Source organism: Eubalaena glacialis, chromosome 19 (assembly GCF_028564815.1).
Source record: "Eubalaena glacialis isolate mEubGla1 chromosome 19, mEubGla1.1.hap2.+ XY, whole genome shotgun sequence".
Classification (NCBI taxonomy): Eukaryota; Metazoa; Chordata; class Mammalia; order Artiodactyla; family Balaenidae; genus Eubalaena; species Eubalaena glacialis.
Window position 1 is genome coordinate 16,154,285 of NC_083734.1, and position 25,485 is coordinate 16,179,769.

General features: G+C 38.2%; 1 protein-coding gene and 1 pseudogene across 7 annotated transcripts in view; both read left to right on the plus strand.

The window, feature by feature from the left end:
• Positions 1 to 25,485, plus strand: part of SSH2 (slingshot protein phosphatase 2) — a 238,218-nt gene that overhangs the window by 111,839 nt on the left and 100,894 nt on the right. For 2 of the 7 annotated variants that reach the window (XM_061175657.1, XM_061175659.1), the window contains exon 1: positions 20,587 to 20,662. The exons of 4 other annotated variants lie outside the window; for them this stretch is intronic. Coding sequence is in view for 1 of the 3 variants with exons in the window: in XM_061175654.1 (XP_061031637.1) it covers positions 20,535 to 20,662 (128 nt within the window). In the remaining 2 variants the exon portion in view is untranslated. Of the gene's footprint in view, positions 1 to 20,335; positions 20,663 to 25,485 lie in introns of those variants that run through there. One more of the 7 variants, XM_061175654.1, reaches the window with a different exon arrangement.
• Positions 799 to 20,525, plus strand: LOC133080373 (RNA 3'-terminal phosphate cyclase-like protein; annotated as a pseudogene).

A 25,485-nucleotide genomic window follows, 5' to 3' on the forward strand; every position in this document is an offset into this window, starting at 1 on the left:
AACAACATTTTATAGGTAAAGCTTGAGTCTTCAAACAGGAAGGTTAAAAATGTAAAATTATGCCTCGAGCAAAATAAAAAGTTCTCAGTAATTAACAATTATTTATGTATTAACTACTAAAACCAAGGAGATATCTCCCTATAAGAACTAGATAGTGCTGTAAGTTATAAGATCTAACAATTAAATAACTGATAATAGCAATGAATTTTTAATTTTAACCACAATCCAATATGTTTCTGTACCTTTTTGAGTTAAAAGAAAACGTCTACTTTCAGTAATCGCAAAGTGCTATGCAAATATTCTTTTTTAAGTTTATCCTTTTAAAAAGACATTGTCAGTGAGCTGCAAGAGAGAGAGAAAGCCACAGGTACTACCATCATCTCCAGTGCTCTGTATGTGGGTACAGTACCTCCATGGCACCCACATGACAATCCAGATGTACTTTTTCAGCTATGTGTGTTGCAACTTCTTGCATCAGTCTGTCCATCCCATCAAGGTCCAAAAAACCCAGGCCAAAGACCCCAACCCAGGCCTCAGAGATTTTGAAGCCAATGTCATAAGGCTGCTGGACAAAACAATTATTGGTTTTCCAATGGAAATAAACCAAATTAGTGCGCCCTTTTATTATCAACTAGGCCTTTTTATAGTGAGTTAATAGAACACAACTACAGTGCCCATCGCAGTAGAGGCTGTTACCTCCAAAGCCTTCTTTGCTTGGCTCTTTATGACCACAGCCCTGTGTGGAAACAGTTTGAGATTGATGAGTGAATCCTTTGAACTAAAGACTATGCAATGGGGATGCCTCCTAGAGGTGGCGAAGTATTTTTCTCATGTCTTATAAGGAAGGTCTTGAGACCTATTCAGCTCACAGATCCTAGATAAATCAAAAGTATTAGAGGGCTACTCCATAGATGTATAACCTTCAATGACTAACTAAATTGTGGCACTTGAGGGAGCACCTGCAACATTTTCTTTCTTTATTTATGCAGACCATGTGAAAGGGGCCAACCCTGGGAAGGCTCTGGGCTTGGGGCTATCACTTTTTGCCAAGACCACCAAAAGAACCTTCCTGAGTGCTGAACTGGCCTTCAACCCTCAGGGCCGGGGGCAGCAGTGCTCCAGTGGATCTCAGCAGAAACTATGCCAACCAAGCTGCTGCTGGAAGGAGTCTAAACAGGCAGATGTGTAGATTCTACTAACTATAGCCTGATCCTAGAGGCTGCTCGTGCTCCAAAGTCCTGCTAGCCCTGCTGTCTTCCCCTTACCATAGTTTTTGAGGCATTTGAAGAGTTTTTTCCAGATTATGTTTAAAATTTTAAAATAAAGCCATGTTGTGAAGAACTCAAGGGCAGAGATAAAGTATTGATGACTTGTTTTGGCATTGGCTTTACTAATTCAGCAAGACCATCAAGTGGTATTATCTCAGGATAAGACCCTACCTACAGAAAAAACAGTGCAGCCAAGGAAACCCAGGGAATGAGTTTGAATGCATACATCCAGGACAGGAGAGCTACTATATTAAGGATTTTCTTTTCTTTTCATCAGCAACAACAACAACGAATCAGAACATACAAATAAAAGACAACTATATATCCAAAAAAAGAAGATAGTTTCACTCACTCATGAAAAAGTGTACTTGCTGTTAATCCTACTTTAAAACTGTGTTGAATTTTGCAAGTCTGTTGTATATTAATTTGGTGAATAAAATTAACATTGAAAAGTTCATAGTAATTTTCTCTAAGGAAGGACTTCATCATTTTTCACACTCTTGTTTGTCTCCCCTCATATGCCGTCGGCTCCCATGCATGCCTTGGTTTTACATTCCCAAGATCCAGGCCGAGCCCTGGCAACCAGTAGGCATGCATTACCTAATTGTTAAATTACTGAGCAAATGAATGATAAATATATGAGTTGAAGCTAGGGAAGCTTGATAAAAAAAATCCATCTTGTGGCTTTAAAAGTAATTCATGGCTGGATGATTAACTTTCTGTAGTGCTGGTACCTTCTCCAAAAATGATTTTCCCAAATGAATAAAAGGTGTAATTAATTTCATTTTTTTAAAAAGTAGCCTATAAAAAAGAATCGAAGATTTGCCCATCCTTTTCCCTACTTCTCTACACTCCCACTGCAGTTCCCAAAATCAGAATCTACCTTCCTCCAGAAAATTTTCAGGAAACTTTAAAAAATTAATGAAGTTAATATACTTCCTTTCTTGTTCACTACAAGTTATTTGTTTTGGATGAAAGGATAAGAGGCTATTAGGAAAGGTTTATTCTGAACACTTAATATCAGAACTGCTGAGTTCAGTATAAGGTCAAGTTTTTATTTTCTTCTCTCCTTCTGATATTCTTGTGCTTATGGGTTTAAACAGTATGAACTGTAGGAACTCCTGAGATTCATGATTTTTCTTACCCTGAAGTATATCTACATATACATATGTATGTGTTTGTACACACACAGGGTATACACACACACAAGTACATATTTCAGTGTAAGAAAAATTATATATATGTATTTATGTATCACCTGTATGTGTTTGTGTTAAACATATTTTAAAGGAAATAAACACTACAGAAAGATTTCCTATTATAACTCAAATGAACTCTCAAATTGCCGCCATCATCAAATTCCATATCACTTCAACATTCATATTTAATTATCTCAGAGGATGATGAGTACAGCGTTTATTAGAACTGATGTGTTGAATATTAGTATTATTTGTAGACTATTAGTCTTTAGAAAAGATAGTTCAAAATGCTTGCTATATTTTCATCAGGTGATTAGAGAACAAGATTTCTGAAAAACAAAAGATTTCCCAAGTAAAAGTGAAAACTTACCCCAGCGCAGCATCTGTTTTTCAAACTGTAATCTAACAGGAAATATATATAAATGTATATAAATTATAAGCATCAAATATTTTTTATTATACCTGTGTAATGGCAGAGAATTGGACTACATTATTTTTTCTATCATCATTATAATAATATTTCTATGGATAAAAATTCACTTCTGTTTGAGCCTTCCTGTCTATCTGTAAAATGAGGATAGCATCTGCCCATCTATCCTATAGGATTGTTGAAAATGCAAATAGAATTGTTTATAGGAAAGCTTAAATGAATATCAAGCACCAAGTATTAAGGCAAGATATAAAGTGATGTACTTTCACTAGTATTTTCTTATTTCTGTTCCATTTTAATTTCACAAACTCACAGCCTAATTTCTCGAACTCTGTACTATGACTGACACCGTTTACATCATATAATATTAAGATCATTTACTGAGGAAAAGCAAGAAGAGAAATTGTCACACTTCATATACCAATAAAGTTCTTATTTAGTACAAGCCTAGTATTGAATTAGAAATGGGAGCTTCCCATCTCTGAGTCAGTAAGTCAAATCTGATTCAACCTGGATGATTACCTAAAGTCACAGCCATTGGATGCTATTTGTAAAACCCTGTTTAAAGGTACTGATCATCTTGCTTCATTCATCAATGAATATTTATTGAGCACAGACTCATCTGCTTCTCTGACTCACTGCTATTCCACCATCCTGAGGCAAAAAAATTGTATTAATAAACATAACTGGCAGACTATTCTGGTATTAATTATTCACTGAGAATTTCCCCAAGCCAAGGACCCATTTGGAGGAAGAAGAAAGGACCTGTTATGGATTACCTAAACCAACCCTAAAACAGCTGTTCTGCCAATACACCAAACAAAAGGTCAGGAAATTTAGAAACTATTTAAAACACATAATTGGTTATGAGCCACCTTTGCTTATCATAATCCTTACTCTTCAGTGGAAAAATTCTCACCTCATGCTCTAACGGAACTCTCTGCTTCCCTTTCACAGCACTTCCAACACTGTTGTTACACATTACTTGTTGTCTGTTCTTGCCACTTAAACTGAGTGAGAGCAAAGACAATATCTTGTTCATGATTGTATCCTTAAATTCTGGCACATAGATGGTACTCATTAGTTTTCTGTAGAAGGAATGAATAAAGAACCATACTTTCCACCCATTTTCAGGCTTTGGGAAAAGATACTTAGCCTCTTTGAGCCCATTTCCTCGACTCTATAACAGAAACAAGGATTTGAGATATAAAGGTTAAGTGCCTATCACAATAATAGCCACTCAACAAGTGGTAACTATTATTATTATTATTACTAATATTCCTTTTTATTATTATAAACTGAGCTCTTCTAAAAGTAGGATCATAATTTTATGTCCATAATAAACAAGTAAATCTTTACAGTATTTCAGAAACCTTCAGAATCACTATAGCCTAGTTCTTCATCCCCCCTCAAAAAAAAAAAAAAAAAAAGGCAGTTGATACATTAAGGTTTTCAACTAAATTTAAATATAACTGGCAGGCCAGTGTTTTTTTGTTTGTTTTGTTTTGCAAAACTATTCCTCTTAACAGCTGGAACATGTAATCAATGAAATCACTTTTAGTGTTCAACTGAGTTAAATGGTGATTGTCTTAGGTAGATTGGTATGTGAATTCTACAGAATACCAAATGACTTAATTTTAAGAAAACCAAACTCTAAGCTTTCTGTTAAAAGGATGATCTATAACATATATACGTTACATACACACTCTCTCACACACACACACACATACGTTGCTGCTGCGTCTTTAGCCACATAAAATATTTATAATTGTTACCCTCTGGGACAGGAAAATACAGGCCATGTAGAATATAGGAAAGGCATATTTGGGAAGATTACAAATAATTACATTAAAAATATGATGCCAATAAGAAGTTCACGTGTGTTACTATTTTTAAGTTGGAGATTTTACCTGTGATTGAAAAGAGGAAATGGTTCTTATTTTTAAAAAAATAACCTGCTGGCCAGAAGTTACATACGAAATTCCAAGTCCCTTAACTGTATGCGATAAGGTAACTATGCAGGAGCTCAATTTTTAGAATACCAGATTCCACCACGTAAAGCTCATTAACTGAATTACCCCCTAATCTCTCCTCACTCTAGGCTTTTGTTTATTTTTTACACACTGTAATTTATTTGGGGGTATATTAAACTCTTAATGCCATGTAGCAGAAAATAAGCCTATGCAGATCTCTTCAGATGTCAAGGATATGTCGAGAATGAGAAATTAAATTATCCTTAACACACACACACACACACACACACACAATTACATTTCTCTGCCATTCTAGAAATTTCTGGAAAATGACTTCTGAGGCAACTTGATACGAATCTTTAAGGTTCAAGTATGTGAACACATTTTTAGAAGGTTTTTAATCTGCAAAGCATTCTAATGGTCTTATTGGCATCTATACCTTTGGTAAAAATATTCCTGTTTCATGGAGTTTAGACTCTTTAAATATTGTATCCTTTATCAAGATTTATTGTGACTATTATTTAATGTTTTAATTTGTCATAGGGTTAAATACAATGTTTTACCTCTCTCTATTGGCTTGTTTCCCTCATCTTATAAACACGGTCAGGTCTTTATCAGACTAAAAGAAATTAAAATATAATTTAAAAATACCATCCCATAACCTTGTTTTCACCTCAAACTACAAGTTTATTTTGATTTCTTGAAAGGACAGTCTGTATTTACTGCCTCCTTTGTCAACTCACATTCACTGTTTAACCCGTGAAATCTGACTTTTTTTTCCCTCCACTACTCAAACTGCTGTTCTTGTTAAGATTGCCAGTGAATAATTTTTGATCCCCATCTTAAATGACACTATTGACCATTCTTCTCTGCAGTTCTCACCTCCTTTGGCTTTCTTATCATCATTCTTTGCTGGTTCTCCTTATACCCTCTGCCCATAGTATCCCAGTTGGTTTCACCAGCAATTCTTACCCTGTTCATCTCTTTTCTTTTTCTTTTTTTAACATCTTTATTGGAGTATAATTGCTTTACAATGGTGTGTTAGTTTCTGCCGTATAACAAAGTGAATCAGCTATACATAAACATATATCCCCATATCTCCTCCCTGTTGCATCTCCCTCCCACCCTCCCTATCCCACCCCTCTAGGTGGGCACAAAGCCCCAAGCTGATCTCCCTGTGCTATGTGGCTGCTTCCCACTAGCTATCTATTTTACATTTGGTAGTATATATATGTCCATGCCACTCTCTCACTTTGTCCTAGCTTACCCTTCCCCCTTCCCGTGTCCTCAAGTCCATTCTTTACATCGGAACCAACAGTTCTTAAAACAAATACAAATATTCTTGACGAGCATCCAACTTGTAAAAGCAGAAGTGAACAGGCATACTAGAGAGGAGTAACCTGTTAGGCAGGAGCATCTCTGCTACTCTGGTAGGATGCTTTTCAGAGAGAATGGAGACTCTCAGTTATTCCAGGAAATTCCTTAAGTGAACGCTAGTTAGCAGTTCTCATAAAATTGCCGTGATGATGAAATGAGATATCATTCATTTACATAGTTTGGCATGATGCTTAGCACACAGTAAATGCTCAATAAATTATTTACTATTACTAAGAACATTTATAACCCACTATAACCTTTACGGAAGGCATCTTGAATAAAAGCATTAACCAGACAGCTTTGGGTAGTGGTGAGAGGAGGGGAGGAATAGGTTTTTCAAGTTAAGTGAACAACATCTGCAAATGCAAACCTGTAAAAAGCATGCCATTCAGGGAGGAGCATTGGGTAGTTTGGTGGACTGAGGGCCATTTTTTTCACATATCTCATCTGTCTCCCCTGCTTTACAGGGAGCTGTTTAGTATATAATTATCTATTCTCATACTTCTTTGAATATCTCACACTAACATGGTACCTGACAAAATTGGCATTCACTGTTTTGGTATGCCTCTGTTTACCCATCTGTAAAATATAAACAATAAGTATCGTATATGTCCAAACATAAATTAACATTTAGGACTGTAAAAGCCCTATTTTGAAGGTTCAGCATAAGAAATTTAATATTCTGCTTCCTAGGATTCCTTTTGTTATTATTACAGAATTTTCCCTAGATTCTTAGTACTTATCATTCCAGTACTTGTTATGCCCATGTAAAAGAGTAAGCAGAAATTTTTTCATAGTTAGTGCTTCAGTTTGACTAACTAAAGCTCTCTTTCCCTTGAGATTTTGTAAAAAAACAGGGTTCTTAGGAGAAAACATGGCTACCCCTTATGGGTTTTTTTTGATGCAGAGCAAAATTTGAACTCCCTTCAGAGATGTGAACTTAATGTTTGAAGGAATACATCCATCATTCAAGCCGTATCACTCTATATAGTCCGATATCAATATTGGTCTTTGGAGATGGGGTGGCTGTGCAGAATTAAGATGCCTTTAAACAGGGATTACATCTTTACAAAGAACACTTATAGCCCACAAAGACAGGTATTTGTGTGCTTTTCTTTTTTTTAAGTGGCGAAATTTCTTCTTGAAAGAATTAACTTTTTTTTTATAGATTTATTTTATTTATTTATTTGTTTATTTTTGGCTGTGTGTCTTCGTTGCTACACGCGGGCTTTCTCTAGTTGCAGCTAGCGGGGGCTACTCTTTGTTGTGGTATGCGGGCCTACCATTCTCATTTTGATGGCTTCTCTTGTTGCAGAGCACGGGCTCTAGGCGTGCGGGCTTCAGTAGTTGTGGCTTGCAGGCTCTAGAGCGCAGGCTCAGTAGTTGTGGCTCACGGGCTTAGTTGCTCCACGGCATGTGGATCTTCCTAGACCAGGGCTCGAACCCGTGTCCCCTGCATTGGCAGGCAGATTCTCAACCACTGCGCCGCCAGGTAAGCCCCTGAAAGAATTAACTTTTAAACGTGTATTTAGGTGCCACTTTTGGATTACATTCAGCTGTAAGAGTTTCAGAGTGGGGCGGGGGGGGGTTATGTTTTTATTACCGTTTAATTAACTGTAACATCATATTTAATCATCCACTTCTGTTCCAGTAATATCTAGAATAAATTACACCTGGTAATATTATAAGAAGAAAATAACTCTTTAACTGTAATTCATTCACCGTTAGCTAAATCTGTCACTAGGCTCACACACAAAGCCCAAAATTTATTTTCTATGATATAAAAAGGACTATAATTATAAGTAGTGTTCAGCAGTCAGTAAATTTCACTGACTTTATTTTTGACAATCATTTATCATATTTTTTATTTGCTCAATTTTCAAAAGTCAGCTTGTACATATTTTAAATTTTAATTTAAAATGTTAATTAAATCTAATTTTAATAATTACACAATTTTTCTTAAAAATTTTTTGTTAAGAATTGTGTTGATGCAACAATATCTCTCATTTCCCAAAATGGAATTGCTTTTTTTAACCCAACATAATCCTTTTCCTTGAAGGACCTTCCTTTTGGAAAGCAGTATGCTGTAATTAAAACAGTCTTCATTAAGCTTAGTTTCCTCTGAATATGTTACTTTACCTATAAAATTATGAAAATATCGACCCCAAAGAGTAATTACTATTAAATTAGGCCACTTAAGGTAAAGTACTTTACAAACAAATGATAAATAGTGTAATTTCTGGTAATGTCATTTTTTAAATGCCACTAAAACAAAAAGATTTTTAGTTCATTGTTCTCAGTTATATGAAAAGAGCACTGGTATTGAAGTTAGGAGGCCTATGTTTGTATTGGTTGCATGACTTGACACAAGTAGATTCATTCTTTGAGACTCCGTTTCCTCTTCCTTAAAAAAAAATTAGTGTGCTTATTGTCAGGCAAAAATAATATACAAATATGAAAATACCTCAAACAGTAGGCAAAGTACTATTGTGTAATATTATATCACAGTGGTATTTATTTTACCAGTAGTGAATGTCTTTTGTACTAGTTTTTCTCAAGATCAACTTGTAGCAGAGCATTTTCCTGAGATAAGTTCATTTAGAAGATTTGTGAGAAGGACTAAAAATCTTTTAAAAACATTTAAAAGTATTGCTCTTCTAATTTTTTAATGCACTCATTTTATTAGGTGTGCTTATCAACTATAAACAGTTTTCCATTTGGGGGCTTAAATCATGGTGAGAAAGGGATTACAAACAAATCATTTTATGAACTCTCCAGAAAAGGATGGAAAGGTCAAAGCTGAAATTGCTGCTTTACAAGATGTGGTTCTGTGAAGATAAATCTTAGAGGAACTGGTCTTTTCTCTTTTTATTTGTTACATACCATAAAGTAAGAGCTTAAACAGTAATTAGACTATCAAGCCTAATTATTGTTTTCTGTAAGTATACTAGATCCTTAAGCATCTGAAACCAGTTGATGTCCTTCCTCACTGAGATTTTTAGACAAAATATGAACTAGAGATTTTGGGGGGTTTTTCCTAATATTTTATTATTAAAAAAATATGTAGGGCTTCCCTGGTGGCATGGTTAAGAATCCACCTGCCAGTGCAGGAGACACGGGTTCGAGCCCTGGTCCAGGAAGATCCCACATGCCGCGGAGCAACTAAGCCTGTGTGCCACAACTATTGAGCCTGCGCTCTAGAGCCCGTGTGCCACAACTACTGAAGCCCACACGCCTAGAGCCCATGCTCCGCAACAAGAGAAGCCACAGCAATGAGAAGCCCGCGCACGGCAACGAAGAGTAGCCCCCGCTCGCTGCAACTAGAGAAAGCCCGCACACAGCAATGAAGACCCAACACAGCCAAAAATAAATAAATAAATAAATAAAATTAAAGGAAAAAAAAATGTAAACATGCAAGCAAGTTGAAAGAAGTATACAGTAAACACTCAAATACACATACCCCCCGGATTCACAATTAACATTTTGCTATATTGGCTTTATCATATATCTACTCATCTATCCATCCCTGGACTAGAAGTTTTTAAGCAGGAAAACGTTTTTATTTACTCTCTTATGTGTCTTTTATATAGCAACCTTAAGAAAAAATTTTTTGAAAGTTCAATGCTTATAAGCTGTAATTTTCTGAATGAGTTTTATATTAAAGAAAAATATTCCACATGCATAATATAAACACATGAATGGAAAGATGAACACCAAATTCAGGAGAGTAGTTACGTGCATAAAGGAAGGGGAAAGTGCTCATAGAGAAGTTCACAGGGGGCTTCAACTGTAATGTTTTAAAATCTGAAGAGTAAAATGTTAGAACGTGATCCTGCTGTCTACTGAGTATCTGGCTGTGTGTTATCCTCTCTGTTCTTTGCTGTATATTTGAAATATTTCACAATTAAACATTAAGAGAAAGAGTTGCTACCTAGTCTTCTTTTCCCCTGGCAAAGTATTTTTCATTTCACTTAAGATCCATTGTCCAGTTGGCCTTCCAGCTGAGGTGGATTGAATAGAATCGAGCAATACCATATCTCTTCTCAGTTAGTTGATGTACTAGCTGAAGAATGATACAGAGTACCCCCTTTCTACTGAGAATTGAGGAGTATAACTTTCGCATCCTTCTTGATTTTTGCCTAACCGAGGCAGGGAAAAGAAAAAAAGAAACAAAAACTGCCTGTATTGTATTTAAATTCCTTGAAGATATTTGAAGGTTGTTGAAAAGTACAAAATTGTGTATAACTGTGTAATTTTGCATGTTCACCTGATTTCAGAGAAGAAATACATGGAAAGTGAAATATGGCCAGGGAAGCTGATACATGAAAGCTTGGAGAGATAATGATGCTGCTCAGCCAGGGCCTGGAAACTTGATCAGTCTAAACAAACTGCATAGTACTAAATTGCTTGTGAAAGGGCTGAATCAATCCTGCTGCGATTTGAACTTTTGGCTCCTGAAAGTCTAGAGCAGGCTTGAAAATAAAAATAAAACCCTTACATACTGGATTGTGTTCCAGGCCCTCTGCTGTATTCTCTGTATGAAGGAGGCATCTACCCAAAGAGCAAGAGGCAGCAGAAAGATGAGGCAATGAAAAGGAGTCCTAGGGATTTCTCCCCGTATCAGGAGCTCCCAGGGAGAGAGACCCTCTGTCATTAACACATTGATTCCTTCAGGGAATATTTATCTAGAGCCCTAAGCAGAATATAGTGGGGTGTGGGGTAAAGGATCAACCAACCAGAATATATTTAATGCTTATGACTTGCCCGGCACTGTGCTAGGCTCTATGAAGTCCACAAAAGAGAGTTACTGTATGTGATTTGCTTCAGCAGAGAGATAAATTATGTGGCATATGTGACATAAAATAGAGAATAAGACCTTGAATAACAATACAGATTATAATGCTAAAGGAGGGACTTCCCTGGTGGCACAGTGGTTAAGAATCTGCCTGCCAATGCAGGGGACACGGGTTCGAGCCCTGGTCCAGGAAGATCCCACATGCCGCGGATCAACTAAGCCTGTGAGCCACAACTACTGAGCCTGCACTGTAGAGCCTGCGAGCCACAACTACTGAAGACCACATGTGTAGAGCCCGTGCTCCACAGCAAGAGAAGCCACCGCAATGAGAAGCCCACGCACCGCAACGAACAGTAGCCCCTAATCACCGCAACCGGAGAAAGCCCGCACGCAGCAACGAAGACCCAACGCAGCCAAAAATAAATAAATTCTAAAGGCGTTAGAAAAGAGTCATAGCATACTATAAACCAGGAATTGATCATTGGACTTAATCAGAAGGCCTCAGTTCAAATCCTATCTCTGACACTTGCTATGTAAACTTGGGCAGGTCCCTTAATTTTTGAGCCTCAATTTCCACACCAATAAAATGAAGCTGATAATCCCAGCTAGCTCTATTTACCTATACACAGGATTTCAGTAAGAATCAAGTAAGGATGTATGTGAAAACACTGTAGAGTGTTTAATTAATGAAAGAGCTGAGAATTGAACCAGGCCTTGAAAATATGTTATACATGGATAACCTGGATAAAAATGGTCTCAGAGAAGGAATAATTTGAACAGAGAGGAGAGGGAGACTCAGATATAGGAGGACAGGATAGAAACCACCTAATTATGGCAAGGATTTGTTTTGGGAGAATGGGTAAAAAATAGTTACACTGATTGTGTTGGCGAAGAGATGGAGTTGAGAATAATATGCCATAATGGCTGGATTACAGTAGCATTTAAATTATGGAGGATCTGGGACTTCCCCGGTGGTGCAGTGGTTAAGAATCCGCCTGCCAATGCAGGGGACACGGGTTTGAGCCCTGGTCCGGGAAGATCCCACATGCCGTGGAGCAACTAAGCCCATGCGCCACAACTACTGAGCCCACATGCCACAACTACTGAAGCCAGTGCGCCTAGAGCCCATGCTCCGCAACAAGAGAAGCCACCGCAATGAGAAGCCCGCGCACCTCAACGAAGAGTAGCCCCCACTCGCCACAGCTAGAGAAAGCCCGCACACGGTAACAAAGACCCAAGGCAGACAAAAATAAATTAAAGGAATAAATAAATAAGTAAATAAATTATGGAGGATCTGAAGGCCAGAAGAAGAGCTTGGACTTGATCTGAAAGGGAACAAGGAACTATTTGGGGGTTTTAAGTAGGGAATTATTATAAAAGGGTTTAACTCATTTTGATAATCAGTATCTAAAGTGCCTGGCCTTAAGGTGTTCAGGATTAGTCCAATTGTATTCAGTTAATCTGTCAATAGTATGTTGACAGATTGAATTGGACACATCTCAGCTTAGGTAAATGGATCTGAGACTGGATGAATTGGACACACCTTAGCCTAGAGTCTAGGCTTCTTATCACCTAGACATTAGTCTGGTTCATCTTTTCCTTAACTGTAGCAAGGAATGATAATACCTGCCCAGCTAGTAGGTTTATTTAAAACATCAAATGAGATGATGATCCCATGATTATCCACAAATACATTAAATGCCTCCTTCATGTAAGATGCTGTGTAAAAAAAAACTAGGGAAACAAAAAAATGTTTAGATATAAGTGCTTTGAAAAATGTCTTAGGATGAATAGGAGTTTGAAATACAGAGTTCTGAGGGATCTGGTAGCAAGAGGATGGTATACAACAGCCAGAAGATCATCTTACTGCTATATTTAGCACTGGGTTAGGTCTCTATTATTGTCAGGACCTGCTAGCTATAGCTAGGATCAAGTAGAGGAAAAAACACCAGGTGCAGGAAGGTAGGTATTTAAGGTCCACAGGAGTTCTTCCTGTTGGCAGTAGACCTTTTCAGACTTAACGGTGTTCGGTAGTGAACCTACATAATCATGCAGACAATGTAGAAGACTGATTAACAAAACAGGTTCTGGAGCCAGAATAACTGGCTGAGTTTGAAATACTACTGTATTACCTTAGGCAAATCATTTAACCTCTCTGAGCCTCGTAAAGATAATAATAGAATCATAGGGTTGTTTGTGAGAATTGAGATACTGCATGTAAACTCTTAATAGAGGATCTGGTACACAGTGAGTGTCAGCTCAATAAATATCAGTTATTGTTTTTACTTTCAAGACCTTCTCAGCTCCTCTAGATTCCGTATTATGTTACTCCCAAATTTATTTCCCATTTTTCTATCTCTGTCTCACCCCATTTCAGGACATTGATAGTATTAGGCCACATTTGGCTCATTCACCTATAATGTCTTCTACATCATTAGCATCAAACAAGATCTTAAAACATCTTCTGAATTAAAAATTATCTTCAAAATAGTTTTTGTACTATATTTTTTACAGTCTAAGTAATTCTTTTAAATTAATTGTCTATAATATAGTTCTTCATATTTTTCTTTATAATTTAGTATATTTCTCTAGTTTCCTTAAGCATGTTTTACTTTTCTAATATTATACACATATATGTACGCATATGTACTTATATATACATATATTGATATATATATATATTTTTTTTTTTTTTTTAACGCAGTATGTAAAAGATGTGTAGAAGAGAATCTTGGGCCCTGAGTTAATTTAATAGATCACAGTGTGGGAGGAGGCACAAAGATTCCAGTGGAAAACAAAAAACTAAACCCTTTAGGAAGGCAATTTGATAATGTCTGCCGATTCCTAAGATGTTTAAAATATTTTAACTAACTGCCCATTCCACCTCTAGGTATCCATCCAACAAATATATTCACATGAATGCCCAAAGATTGTGTGAAAGCATGTTCATAGTGATACTGTATATAATAGTAAAGACTGGAAACAATTTAAATGTTCATCAGTAGAGGACTATTTAAATAAATTATATATAATTGTAAAATAGAATACTATGCACTCCTTTAAAAGAATGAGGTACATCTTTATAAACATGGAAAAGTGTCCAAGATATAGTGATAAGTGTGTGGGGAGCACAAAGCAGAATAATATGCATAATATAATTATGGCTTGTGTGCATGTGTGTTTCTTAAAGAGCAGCTACAATATATTAATGTTTGCTTATGCAAGGAAAATTTCTGGAAGTGTTAACAGTCATCCCTGGGAGTAGGATGATGGGGATGAGAAGAGTGACTTTTACTTTATCCTTCTGAATACTAAAAAAAAAATGTTTTTGAGCATGTGTTTAAAAAAATTTTTTAATGTTTAAAGAGATTGTGAGGATTAAATGGTTAAATGTTTTGTAAGGTGTGTTGGATGTGAAAAGTGATCTATAAATGCCTATTATTTTTACTAAACAATAGAGTGTGAGGCTTTTGTAACCTGAAGAAAGCAGCATTTCAGCATCTCTTCCTACTAGAGCATATGGTTAAGACTATGGGGGATGAGTGCCTTAGATCTGCCTCTCATGGAGTTGATAGGCAGATCTTTTTGGTATTCCCCATTGCTCTTATGGTGGAAAGTTCCATAGAAAGGATTGGAAGGGCTCAGTGACATTGTTTAATCCAGTGTTTAAAACTATTGTCAGATATTCTTTTAAATAAAACTATTAGCCTCATGGTGATTGCAAAACTTGATCGCTTTTAAGAGCCTTTGTTTACAGAGTTTAGTGTATTGTATTGAATGAAGAGTGCCTTTGACTAAGTGTAGCAAGATACCTCTAGGTACTGTCTGGGCAACAAGTTTGAAAATTAGGGGTATTATCTTGAGAGTTTTATCCTAGCATTTTACAGATTAACAGGAGACAGACTGTTGTGCTACTCTAGGTAACAGGCTTTTTGCTTTGTAACTCTTTAAAGTGTTGGTTTTCTCCCTTTTGATCCTCAGGAGATTAATTTACTATTTATTTCTCTAGATCAAGCCCCTTAGAGAAAACATAAAAATACAAATAGGTCTTCTGATTGGTATAATCATTCTTTCTTATGACTAGGTATTTAAAAAATAAAGTTATTTAAGTTAATACTATTATTTCAAAGCTTAAAAAAAAAGAAAGCAAAATCCCAGTAAGCACTGCAGATCTCATGTTACTACAAGATGGCAATATATAATTAACTGCCTGGTAAACAATAATAGTAAAGACTTCCTGAATGAAATGGTGGTATATAGGGGAAGTTTATTTGTATTTTAATTTTCATTCATTGATTAACTTCTCATCCCAAATACAAACAAATACAATGCTTTCTGTTATTGGAAGCTGATTGGCCAATTTATGGACGGTAATAATACAAAAATTTAGTGCTGTCCTGTTTACAAACACTTGTGTCTGTGTATCTTAGTAAACCTGGGAGGTAAGCATTACCATCCCACTTTAAGATTAAAAGAACCAGGGCTGGAACAGTAAGTTTTGCCTGGGGACAAAGTAGCTAGAGTCTAGAACTTTCTGATATCAGATTCATTGCCATTTTAATGTTGCCCACTTTAGCTGTTTTTCAGGTTGGTGGAAAAGAGCATAGAGGATTATCTCTAGTCCAACATTTTCATTTTCTCAGTGAATAAACTAAAATGCACAGTGGACTTTACCTGAAGGTTGCCAGACTGACTTCAGAGTCCCCTTGCTCCCCCCACACACGCACACACACGCTTTCTGAACAACCTAAAGAAAAGCACATAGGTCTTTTACCTCAGAGAAACACTCAAAGGATAAGATACATGGAAGAGTTAGAAAAGCAGAAACATTTTAATAAAAATGTAAAAATGTATTATAGTCCTGCACTCTGATCTAAGATTCTTCATTGAACGCTCCAACTCTCTGATTTTATTCCTGAAGGGCAATCTCCTCAACCTTTCCCTTAGCTCTCTTAAGCTTACAGAGCCATTAAGGCCAAAAAGTAGATTTTTGTGCCAGGCACTCTTTTCAGTGCTTTATATGTGTTAATTTAATTAATCCTCCCAATAACTTCATAAATTAGGTACTAATATTGAGCCCTAGGTTAAGTAGCTATTTAAAGTTCATAGCTAATGGTGGCACTAGGATTCAAACTCAGCCGATTAATTCCAAGGCCAGAGTTTGTTGGGTTTTTTTAATAAACTTTAAAAAAAATTATTTTTAAAGTTCTTTTTTTAATAAATTTATTTATTTATATTTATTTTTGGCTGTGTTGGCTCTTTGTTGCTGCGTGCACGCTTTCTGTAGCTCCAGTGAGCAGGGGCTACTCTTCTTTGAGGTGTGCAGGCTTCTCACTGTGGTGGCTTCTCTTGTTGCGGAGTATGGGCTCTATAGGCGCACGGGCTTCAGTAGTTGTGGCTCATGGGCTCTAGAGCCTGCGCAGGTTCAGTAGTTGTGGCGCATGGGCTTAGTTGCTCCACAACATGTGGGATCTTCCCGGACCAGAGATCGAATCCGTGTCCCCTGCATTGGCAGGCGGATTCTTAACCACTGTGCCACCAGGGAAGTCCAGCCAGAGTTTTTAACTGTTGGGCTGTACTGCTTTGAACTAAATGACTGCATTAAGTGGATTAAATCCATTTTTCAGGATCTCCAGATTGCATGAAATTTCTTTCCTAAGGTTCCCGACTCTCCCAAAAACAGATCTTGGGATATTTCCTTAGGGTTTTATTATCCCATTTTACAGATGAAGTTAAGTGGCTTGGCCAAAATCTTAGATTATTAAATGACTGTGTTAGAACTAAATTTAGGTCCTCTGGTTTCTAGCCCACACTTTTTGATACTATAACATTGTCACCTTTTAGCTCATTAGCTATTGTCCGTTCAAGTGATCCACCCATGTTGAAATTTTGTTACAGCAACAAAAGCATGTTCACATCCTTCACATTTCACCTTTGGACCTGTCCTGGAGTACAGTTAGGTCAGTATGCAAGTCTCTGGTTTTATACAGTTTTACAGTGTTTATACCTTATGGAGGGACACATGGAAACATAGTAATGGAAGTATCTTATAGATACAAGAGACATCTATTACTTTAAAATTTTTTTAATGCTATTAATATATGACTCTACAAAAAATTTAATTTGGTCATAGCTAATGCTGTCAAGAGCCAAATTAACATTTTAGAATATTCATATTTCTGACCCTTGAAATAGTCAGTAAATGACATGACAAAATTCATTTCAAATCAAGCAACAGTATAAAGAAATGCAGCGATTTTTCTTCAGGGCCTTTGTGCAGATTTTTTTTTTAGAGACAGCCCCTTCTGACTTCATGTGGAGTAGAAAACTAGCTTAGTTTATTTCATGCTGCTCAATTTAATTTGGAATCATTTTTGAATTCCTAGATGCTTGGGTACAGAGAACTTGCTCCCTAGAGCCTTGTTTCCTGACACTGGAGAGTAAAGGATTAAATTGAGCTGAAACTAAATTGATTGACATTTTGACACTCTGCAGATTGTGAAAAGAAACGGAATTTGTTCAACTTTTTGAAACAGTAGTAGAAAGAACTATTTCCTTAAAGGTACCTCAGTCTGCAGAGATGATTTTTCTTTTTCCTTAAAAACCAAGGGGCATGTTCTAGCACTTTCCCAATTTTCTATATTACAGTTCAAAATGAGAATTTAACTTTGAAAAGCTTTTGAAAAGGCCTCGATGGGGGTGTTAAAATAGTCTCCTTCTTTTGTTGAATGGGCACTGACAGAAGTCTTTTGAGGAGAAACAAAGGACTATGCACTTATGGGGTGTCACTATAGGAACCTATTTATAAAAGACAAGTATACATATTTATGAAATCTTTATCTCTATCGTTTTTAAATGCCAGAGATATTAAGTGTTGCATTGAGTAAGATACATTTCCTGCTGAGTTCTTTTTCCGGCAGATACAAATGATTACCATGACATCATCTTTTCCTAAACGGCGTCATTTATGTGTTGACTTCAATAAAATCCTATCACTGCTGTGTCATGAAAGGAACTGGACTCACCTTAACAGTGCTGTTCCAAACAGCCTGCTATGGTTTTTTTGTTTTTTGTTTTTTTTTAAAAATCACTGCAGGAGGCTGTAATAAATTACAGCCTGGAAGAAGTTTCAAACTGGCAAGTTTGCCAGATATTTAAAGCAATTTATTTTGGGGTGTATCAGCAGATTTTTTCTTACACTGCCATTTGGGTGCCTGCTGACATAGCCTGAATAAATCTTTCAAAATTTTTCCTTCCTAGAGATGGATGAAGATGATGATGTACTGGACTCCGAAGTCCAGACCTTTCATTAACTCTTCACTTGCCAACTAGTTCCTTCCTAATTTAGATATCTATTTCTGGCATGAGTTTGCAATATTTCCAGTCCCTCAGTGCCTTGGCAACAACTTTGTTTTATGGAAGGATCAACTAACAAAAGAGGGATTCTGGTTGTAGACATAGAATTTATAGTTTAGATTATTTCATTACTAGTATTTTGAAAATTGCCAAACTTCCCAATAGGAAAAGAAGTCTGAAATTTTATATAAAACAAAGACTTATTTCTTTTTGATTCTAGCATATGCTGAGTAGTAAAGTGAGTTCTTCCTAATTATAGTCTCTTTTATAATTCTAATTTCTCTTATAATTTTTTCTCATGATCTCTTATGATAGTGAAGTCGCTTTTTTTTTAAATTATTAATTTTTGGCTCTGGAATTCCTAAAGCAACTTATAGCGATGTATATTTTAGTCAAGTATTCATAAAAGCTAAAAATACTGATGCCCCAAAATACTTGTTCTGATGAGACAGTAAGGACAAGAGATAAGGGAGCTAACTTTTTTTTTAATTAATTAATTTATTTATTTATTTATTTATTTTTAATTTATTTTTTTATTTATTTATGGCTGTGTTGGGTCTTCGTTGCTGCGCACGGGCTTTCTCTAGTTGCAGCGAGCGGGGGCTATTCTTCGTTGCGGTGCGCGGGCTTCTCATTACGGGGGCTTCTCTTGTGGAGCACAGGCTCTAGGCACGTGGGCTTCAGTAGTTGTAGCACGTAGGCTCAATAGTTGTGGCTCGCGGGCTCTAGAGCGCAGGTTCAGTAGTTGGGGCGCACGGACTTAGTTGCTCCGCGGAATGTGCGATCTTTCCGGACCAGGGCTCGAACCCGTGTCCCCTGCAATGGCAGGCAGATTCTTAACCACTTCACCACCAGGGAAGCCCAGGAAGCTAACTTTTACTGAGTGCCTGCAGGGGGCCAGTCCCTTTTGTAAGCCACTACACATAGCATAGTGTGTAGGTGAGAGAGAAAAAGAGATTCTCTTTTTACAGAGCTGGTCCCTGTTCAGGTGAAAGGCACTGCTCAGCGAGTTGTTAAGGAAAATCATAAAGCATCAGGGAATAGGGTTTGGTGGGGAAAGCCCTAGATCAGGAGTTATAAAACGGGAGTTCCTATCTAAGATCCTATCCAAGTCACTTACAAATAAGATCATCTGGCTAGACCCTCAGTGTTTCCACATCGGTACAGTGAGGATATAATCTCTAGCCCGTCTTCCTCTCTAGATCATTTGGCACAGTAGTTCTCAACCAGGCTGCGCAATGGGATTACCAGGGGAGCTTTGAAAAATACTGACTTTTAGATCCCAACCTTAAGAGATTCCGATTTGATTTGTCTGGGGTGCAACCGGGCATTCGGATTTTTTTTAAATCTCCACAGGTGGATTCATATGTGCAGTTAAGGCTGGGAATCCTTGGTTTGGAGGATGATTAGTAAATTTATTTACAAGCATTAGCAGATGTTATCGACAGTCTAGATAGACTTTTTTCCCCACCACGACTTCAACTATAAAAACAAAAAATCCAGTTTATCTCAGCATTTTCCTAGCCCGTAGCACATAGGAAGCCGTTGATAAACATTTATTGCATTTGCGAGTGTACAGCCTTTTAAAGTTTTAAGGTCATTTGAAAAATGGGGTTTGTTTGAGGTTCATGCATAAAGCCGATTAAGAGGCAGGACCTTTCTGTTGAAACATTCCAATGAAATGCGAGCCTTTCTGGCCTACCCCCCGGCTCCCTTCACTCCTTCACCCAAGCCGAGGTGGCTTGGGGCCGACCCTTGTTCCCCAGGCTCCGACGCCGGCAGCGGATCCGGCGGGTTCTAAGAGCTCCGGGGCGGGGCGCCCGCGGGGCCGACCCTCTCTGGTCTCAGGGCCCTCCCCTCGGCGCGCTCAGCCCCGCCCCGCCCCGCCCCGGACGCGAGTTGGGGTGGGCTGCTGGAGGCGCCCGGCCGCCGGGACTCCACAGCCGAGCCCGAGGGCTACGGCAGCTGCTTCCGCGCGACCCGGCGGGCCCACTTCTGCCGCCGGGAGTCCGCGCTGTCCGCGCTTCCAGTTCGGCGGAGCCCAGAGCGAGCGCCTGGTGCCGGAGCCGGGCGGGGGCCGGGATGCGGAGCTGTGCGCGGGCCGGGATGCGGAGCTGTGCGCCTTGAGCCGGCCCCATGACCCTGAGCACGTTGGCCCGCGAGAGGAAGGCGCCCCCCGCCTGCACCTGGAGCCTCAGTGGCCCCGACATGATCCCCTACTTCTCTGCCAACGCGGTCATCTCGCAGAACGCCATCAACCAGCTGTGAGTGCGCCGTGCGCCCTCCCACCCTCTGTGAACGCTCGGAAAGTTTGCTTTTCAGCAGCCGCTTTCTCCCGGCAGTTGGGAGCAAGCAAGGGCGAAATCGCATCCTGCTTGCTTGCAGGTCTCGGGGCGTCTGGGGGCATAGTGGGGTGGAGGGGAAGGGTAATTCTTGGAGGGAGAAAGTGTCCTGGGGGTGGGGAGGCGGACAGAAGAATCCTTTGGGAGAATTTCTGGTAAACTTTGAGAGAATCTGAAAGTGAGGTCGCCCCAGGGAAATTGTCTGTGATGACTGAGTGACAGCCGTATGGCTTTCGGGAGACTTGGGCTGAAGGGCGGTCAGTAGCTCTGAACCGCCGGCCGGAAAAGCTAGCACTCTCTTGCGGGTCCTGCTGGTGCTCAAGCTACCGTGTTTGTTGTTTTGTTTTCTTGTTTCATATAAGTTTGCTTGTGACCATAGGTTTCTGTTACAAGCCGTGCACACAAAGAAAGGCAGTTCATTCTTAACACCCGCTGGCTGTAGTCTGAAATTATTTCATAAAACTGGGTTTTAGTAGTTTGGCTCTTTTTCTTTTTGTCTCCGCCTGTAGTAGTACGTGCTAACAACCCAAGCCTGTATGCACACCTTCAATCGCCAAAGTGCAAGATTCATTTGCATCTTTGAATCTTAACTGTTTTCAAAGTCTCTAGAGTTGTTCCTCCCTTCCATTGTGGTTTAGCTATTTCTGAGAACTGTGTGCTCAAGCTTGTGGTTAATCTCATCTCACAGTTAGGGCGAAGTAGAGGAACTCTCATCTCACAGTTAAAAAGGGCGAAGTAGAGGAACTCCCATCTATTCAAGTTGCATCCTTAAACTAGTTGAGTGATTTAGGGTTACTTTTAGATAGCAGCAGTTTGGTCTTTGTAGTGTATTAGCACTCATTCGGAGTAGCTTCAAGGAGAGTCACCTACTGAGGTTTTCCCAGACTCCTGGCACTTGAGCAACTTCTCTTTCCCTCCCAGGTCAACCCTAAAGAACTTTTTAGTTTCATGTCCAACAATAGAAACTTTCCATTATCCCTTATTAAAGGTCCCAAGAATAGCATGTAAAGTGATTTATAGATAATCTTAAAGCTAATTTATTATTTTAACTAACTGTTCTGCTCTCTTACCAAATCAAATTTGCATTTCAACTTTTTTCCTTTGTGTTGATTCATGGTGGCGCACCGAAAAAACAATATCCCCCCGCAGTATCGTGGTTTTACTGTTCTGTATTATAAACTCTAAAGAATTAAATCAACTGTTTACTTGTATTTTCCCTTTTTTTTAAAAAAAAAGGGACAATTGGAGTGAATAATCTGAAAGTGGATAACCAATCTCAAAATAAGTGTTAACAATACTTTTAAAAAGGTAGTGGAAGCAACCCACATGTCCATTACCTTAAAAAGGAAGGAAATTCTGATATGTGCTACAACATGGATGAACTTTGAAGACATCATGCTAAGTGAAATAAGCCAGTGACAAAGTACAAATATTGTTATGATTCCACTTATGTGAGGGACCTTAGAGTAGTCTGGTTGCTAGGGGTTGGAGGAGGGGAATGAGATGTTTGTGTTTAATAGGTACAGAATTTCATTTGAGGAAGAAGAAAAAGTTATGGGGATGGATGGTGGTGATGGTTGCACAACAATGTGAATGTATTTATTGGCACTGAACTGTACACTTAAAAATGGTTAAATGGCAAATTTTATATATATTTAATTACAGTTTAAGAAAAAGGTTAAACAAAACTTAAAAGGCAGAGCTTCTAAGCTTTGTGGGGAAAAGGAGTTTTGATTCTTGCTTCCTAGTGTGGTCAAGCAAGTACAGATTTCTTTTCCTACTAATTAGTGACTTTGGGTAAGTCATTTGAGTTCAGTTTCTTAAACTGTAAAATGAGGATACGGTGGTTCCTACCCCAGAGGATCGTAAAAGATTGTATGTGTGGTAACAATTCACAAACTGTAAACCCCTGCCCAGGAAAATGGGTTAATTGAAATTAAACAAAAACTAATAGCTGCCATTTATTGACCACTTGCCACTGTGCTAAGTTTAATGTGTATTATTATCTCATTTAATCATCACAGCCACCCTATGAACTAATTTATTCTGTTTACAGATAATGTAGCTAAGGCTTAGAGAAGTTAAGTAATTACTTAAGACCATATAGCTCGTAAATGACAAAACTGTCCTTAGAATCCAGATGTTTCCTAGGCCAGTGCTCTTAACCACTAGAAAAATGATCTTCTGTCTTAGTAGTTGCAAGGTCACTTTTGAGACTTACGTCTTAGGAGTTATCTTTATGTGCTGACATCTTCAACTTAGTAGTGAAAACATTTGCTACACGAAGAGTTTTGCTGCTAAGGTAGACAGTCTTTTAAAGAATTTGCAGAATATTTCTCTTTTCCTTTTTGTCTCTCTTTTACCACTTTTTTTTTTCTTAAGAGAGTTTTGCTAATATTCACTTCTTCTAAAGTGTATTTATTAGTATTGCTTTAGCCATCATTTTTATTTTACATTTATAGTGTTGTCCAGTTCATCATCATTTAAAAATCTTTAGGGGCTTCCCTAGTGGCACAGTGGTTAAGAATCCGCCTGCCAATGCAGGGGACACGGGTTCAAGCCCTGGTCCGGGAAGGTCCCACATGCCGCAGAGCAACTAAGCCCGTGCGCCACAACTACTGAGCCTGTGCTCTAGAGCCCGGGAGCCACAACTACTGAAGCCCGTGCCCCTAGGGCCCGTGCTCCGCGACAAGAGAAGCCACCACAGTGAGAAGCCTGCGCACCCCAGCGAAGAGTAGCCCCCGCTCGCCACAACTAGAGAAAGCCCGCGCACAGCAGCAAAGACCCAACACAGCCAAAAAAAGAAAAAAAATCTTTAAAGATCATTCTGAATAAAACCCTAAATTTTGTTAACTTACACACATTTTTGGCACCTAATGCAGAAGTTCTTAATTTGGGGTCTATGGTTACTGAAGCCATGAATTGGCCTTAGAAGCTTAATGAACTCCTTGAGAGCATATGAAAATGTTGGGTAAATATATTTTTAAAAATCATATTCTCAAAGTAATGTGATCTTATAAAAGGTTAAGAATCTCCTTCCTGGGACTTCACTGGTGGTCCAGTGGTTGAGACTCCATGCTCCCAATGGAGGGGGCCCGGGTTCCATCCCTGGTCAGAGAGCTAGATCCTGCATGCCCCAACTAAAAGATCCCGCATGCCGCAACTAAGACCCGACACAGCCAAATAAACAAACAAATAAATAAATATTTTTTAAAAAAATCTCCTTCCTAAAGGGAAGTATTGTTTCTAAGGCCTGATACAGTAAAAACTTAACTGGTGTGAGCATTTCCCTGTGGTGCCAGATATGTAAATAGCAGTGATGAATGGGAGCAACTAAAAGATTAAGATTTAAGGTCCTTAAGTGAAGACTGAATTTTAAGTGTATGTTTGGGGGAAGGGGTACCTTGACACCTGAGTACTCTTAGCCCAGTGGTTCTCTTGTCATTGCTGAGGACGCACTCATAAGAGCTTTTTTTCCTTTTCTCATTTGCTGCCTCAGATTTGCTCTGGGTTTAGAAACCAAGTAAACCATGTAACAAATCCCATGAGAACTGTGTCAGAGTAAAAAGACCACAGTGAGATCTTAGGGGCTTCCCTATGGAGAAAGTTAATGACCTTTAGAGTAGGGCCTTTGGATACCTATTTTGGTGATTTCACAGGCTCTTTCGAATTTCTTGACTTTTAACTGTGTGTATATACATATAGGTGAAATTAGAGAATAGCTTGGGTATTACTGTATTTTATTGGGAATTATATCATCATTATTAGATTAAGGTCTCCCCTTACCATTGTGTAAAACTCACCAAATATAGTGTTATTTCTTATGTATTCAGAGAAGAACATTAAGAAGTGATTGAATTAACTCCAGAAACAAAGAATAGTTACTGTCATAAGTGTTAATCCTACTAGAAAAATATATGTGAGCAACCCGAGCATCATCTGATCAAACTTCAAGAGTCTTGGATCAGACTGCTCAAATGATCATGAAAAGTTCCATACCCTTTAAGAATCTACACATGCTTTTAAATAAAACAAAAATCTGAACTTCTGAAAATATGGGAGCCTATGTTATTTTTTTTTAAACCTATATTATTTTTAGAGAGCCAGCCTTCAATCTCTGAGAAGTGAAGTTGCTAAGCAAGGGGCCAAGGCTTTTCTAATGTTATTGTTATATGCCAAACAAATAGCTTATCGACAAATAGTGACTATTTTTGTGTCCTGAAAAGTTCAGGGGAGGATCAAGAATTAGTAGATAAAATGCTGGCAAAGGCTATCATTAAAGCAGTGTTCCCATTATGAAAACCGCTGATCAAAAGTCTTGGAACTTAAAAAAAAAAAAAAAAAGTCTTGGAACTTAGAAGCTTGAGACATTGCTTGATTTGTTAATGAGGTTACCTTGAGCTTTTTATCCTTGACCCAAAATACTTGTATTTATTTACTTAGTTACATATATGAGTTTGACTTCCTAGCTTCACATCAGTGCTTTCTGAAGCTCAAGCTCAGCAACAGAGGAGCATATTGAGATGATTATCCAAAATGTACCTTTTCATGAAATTGAAAGGTGCTTTATTTTTTGTGTTTATTAGTGGTAGTACGAATGCTCTTTCAGTTCTGCTGTATAGTTATGCAAGTGATTTCACATGTGCTCATCTCTGAACTTAAGCTTGCATCAGGATCACCTAGATGGCTTATTGAAACACAGACTGCTGCCTACACCCCCAGAGTTTCTGATTCTGTAGGTCTGG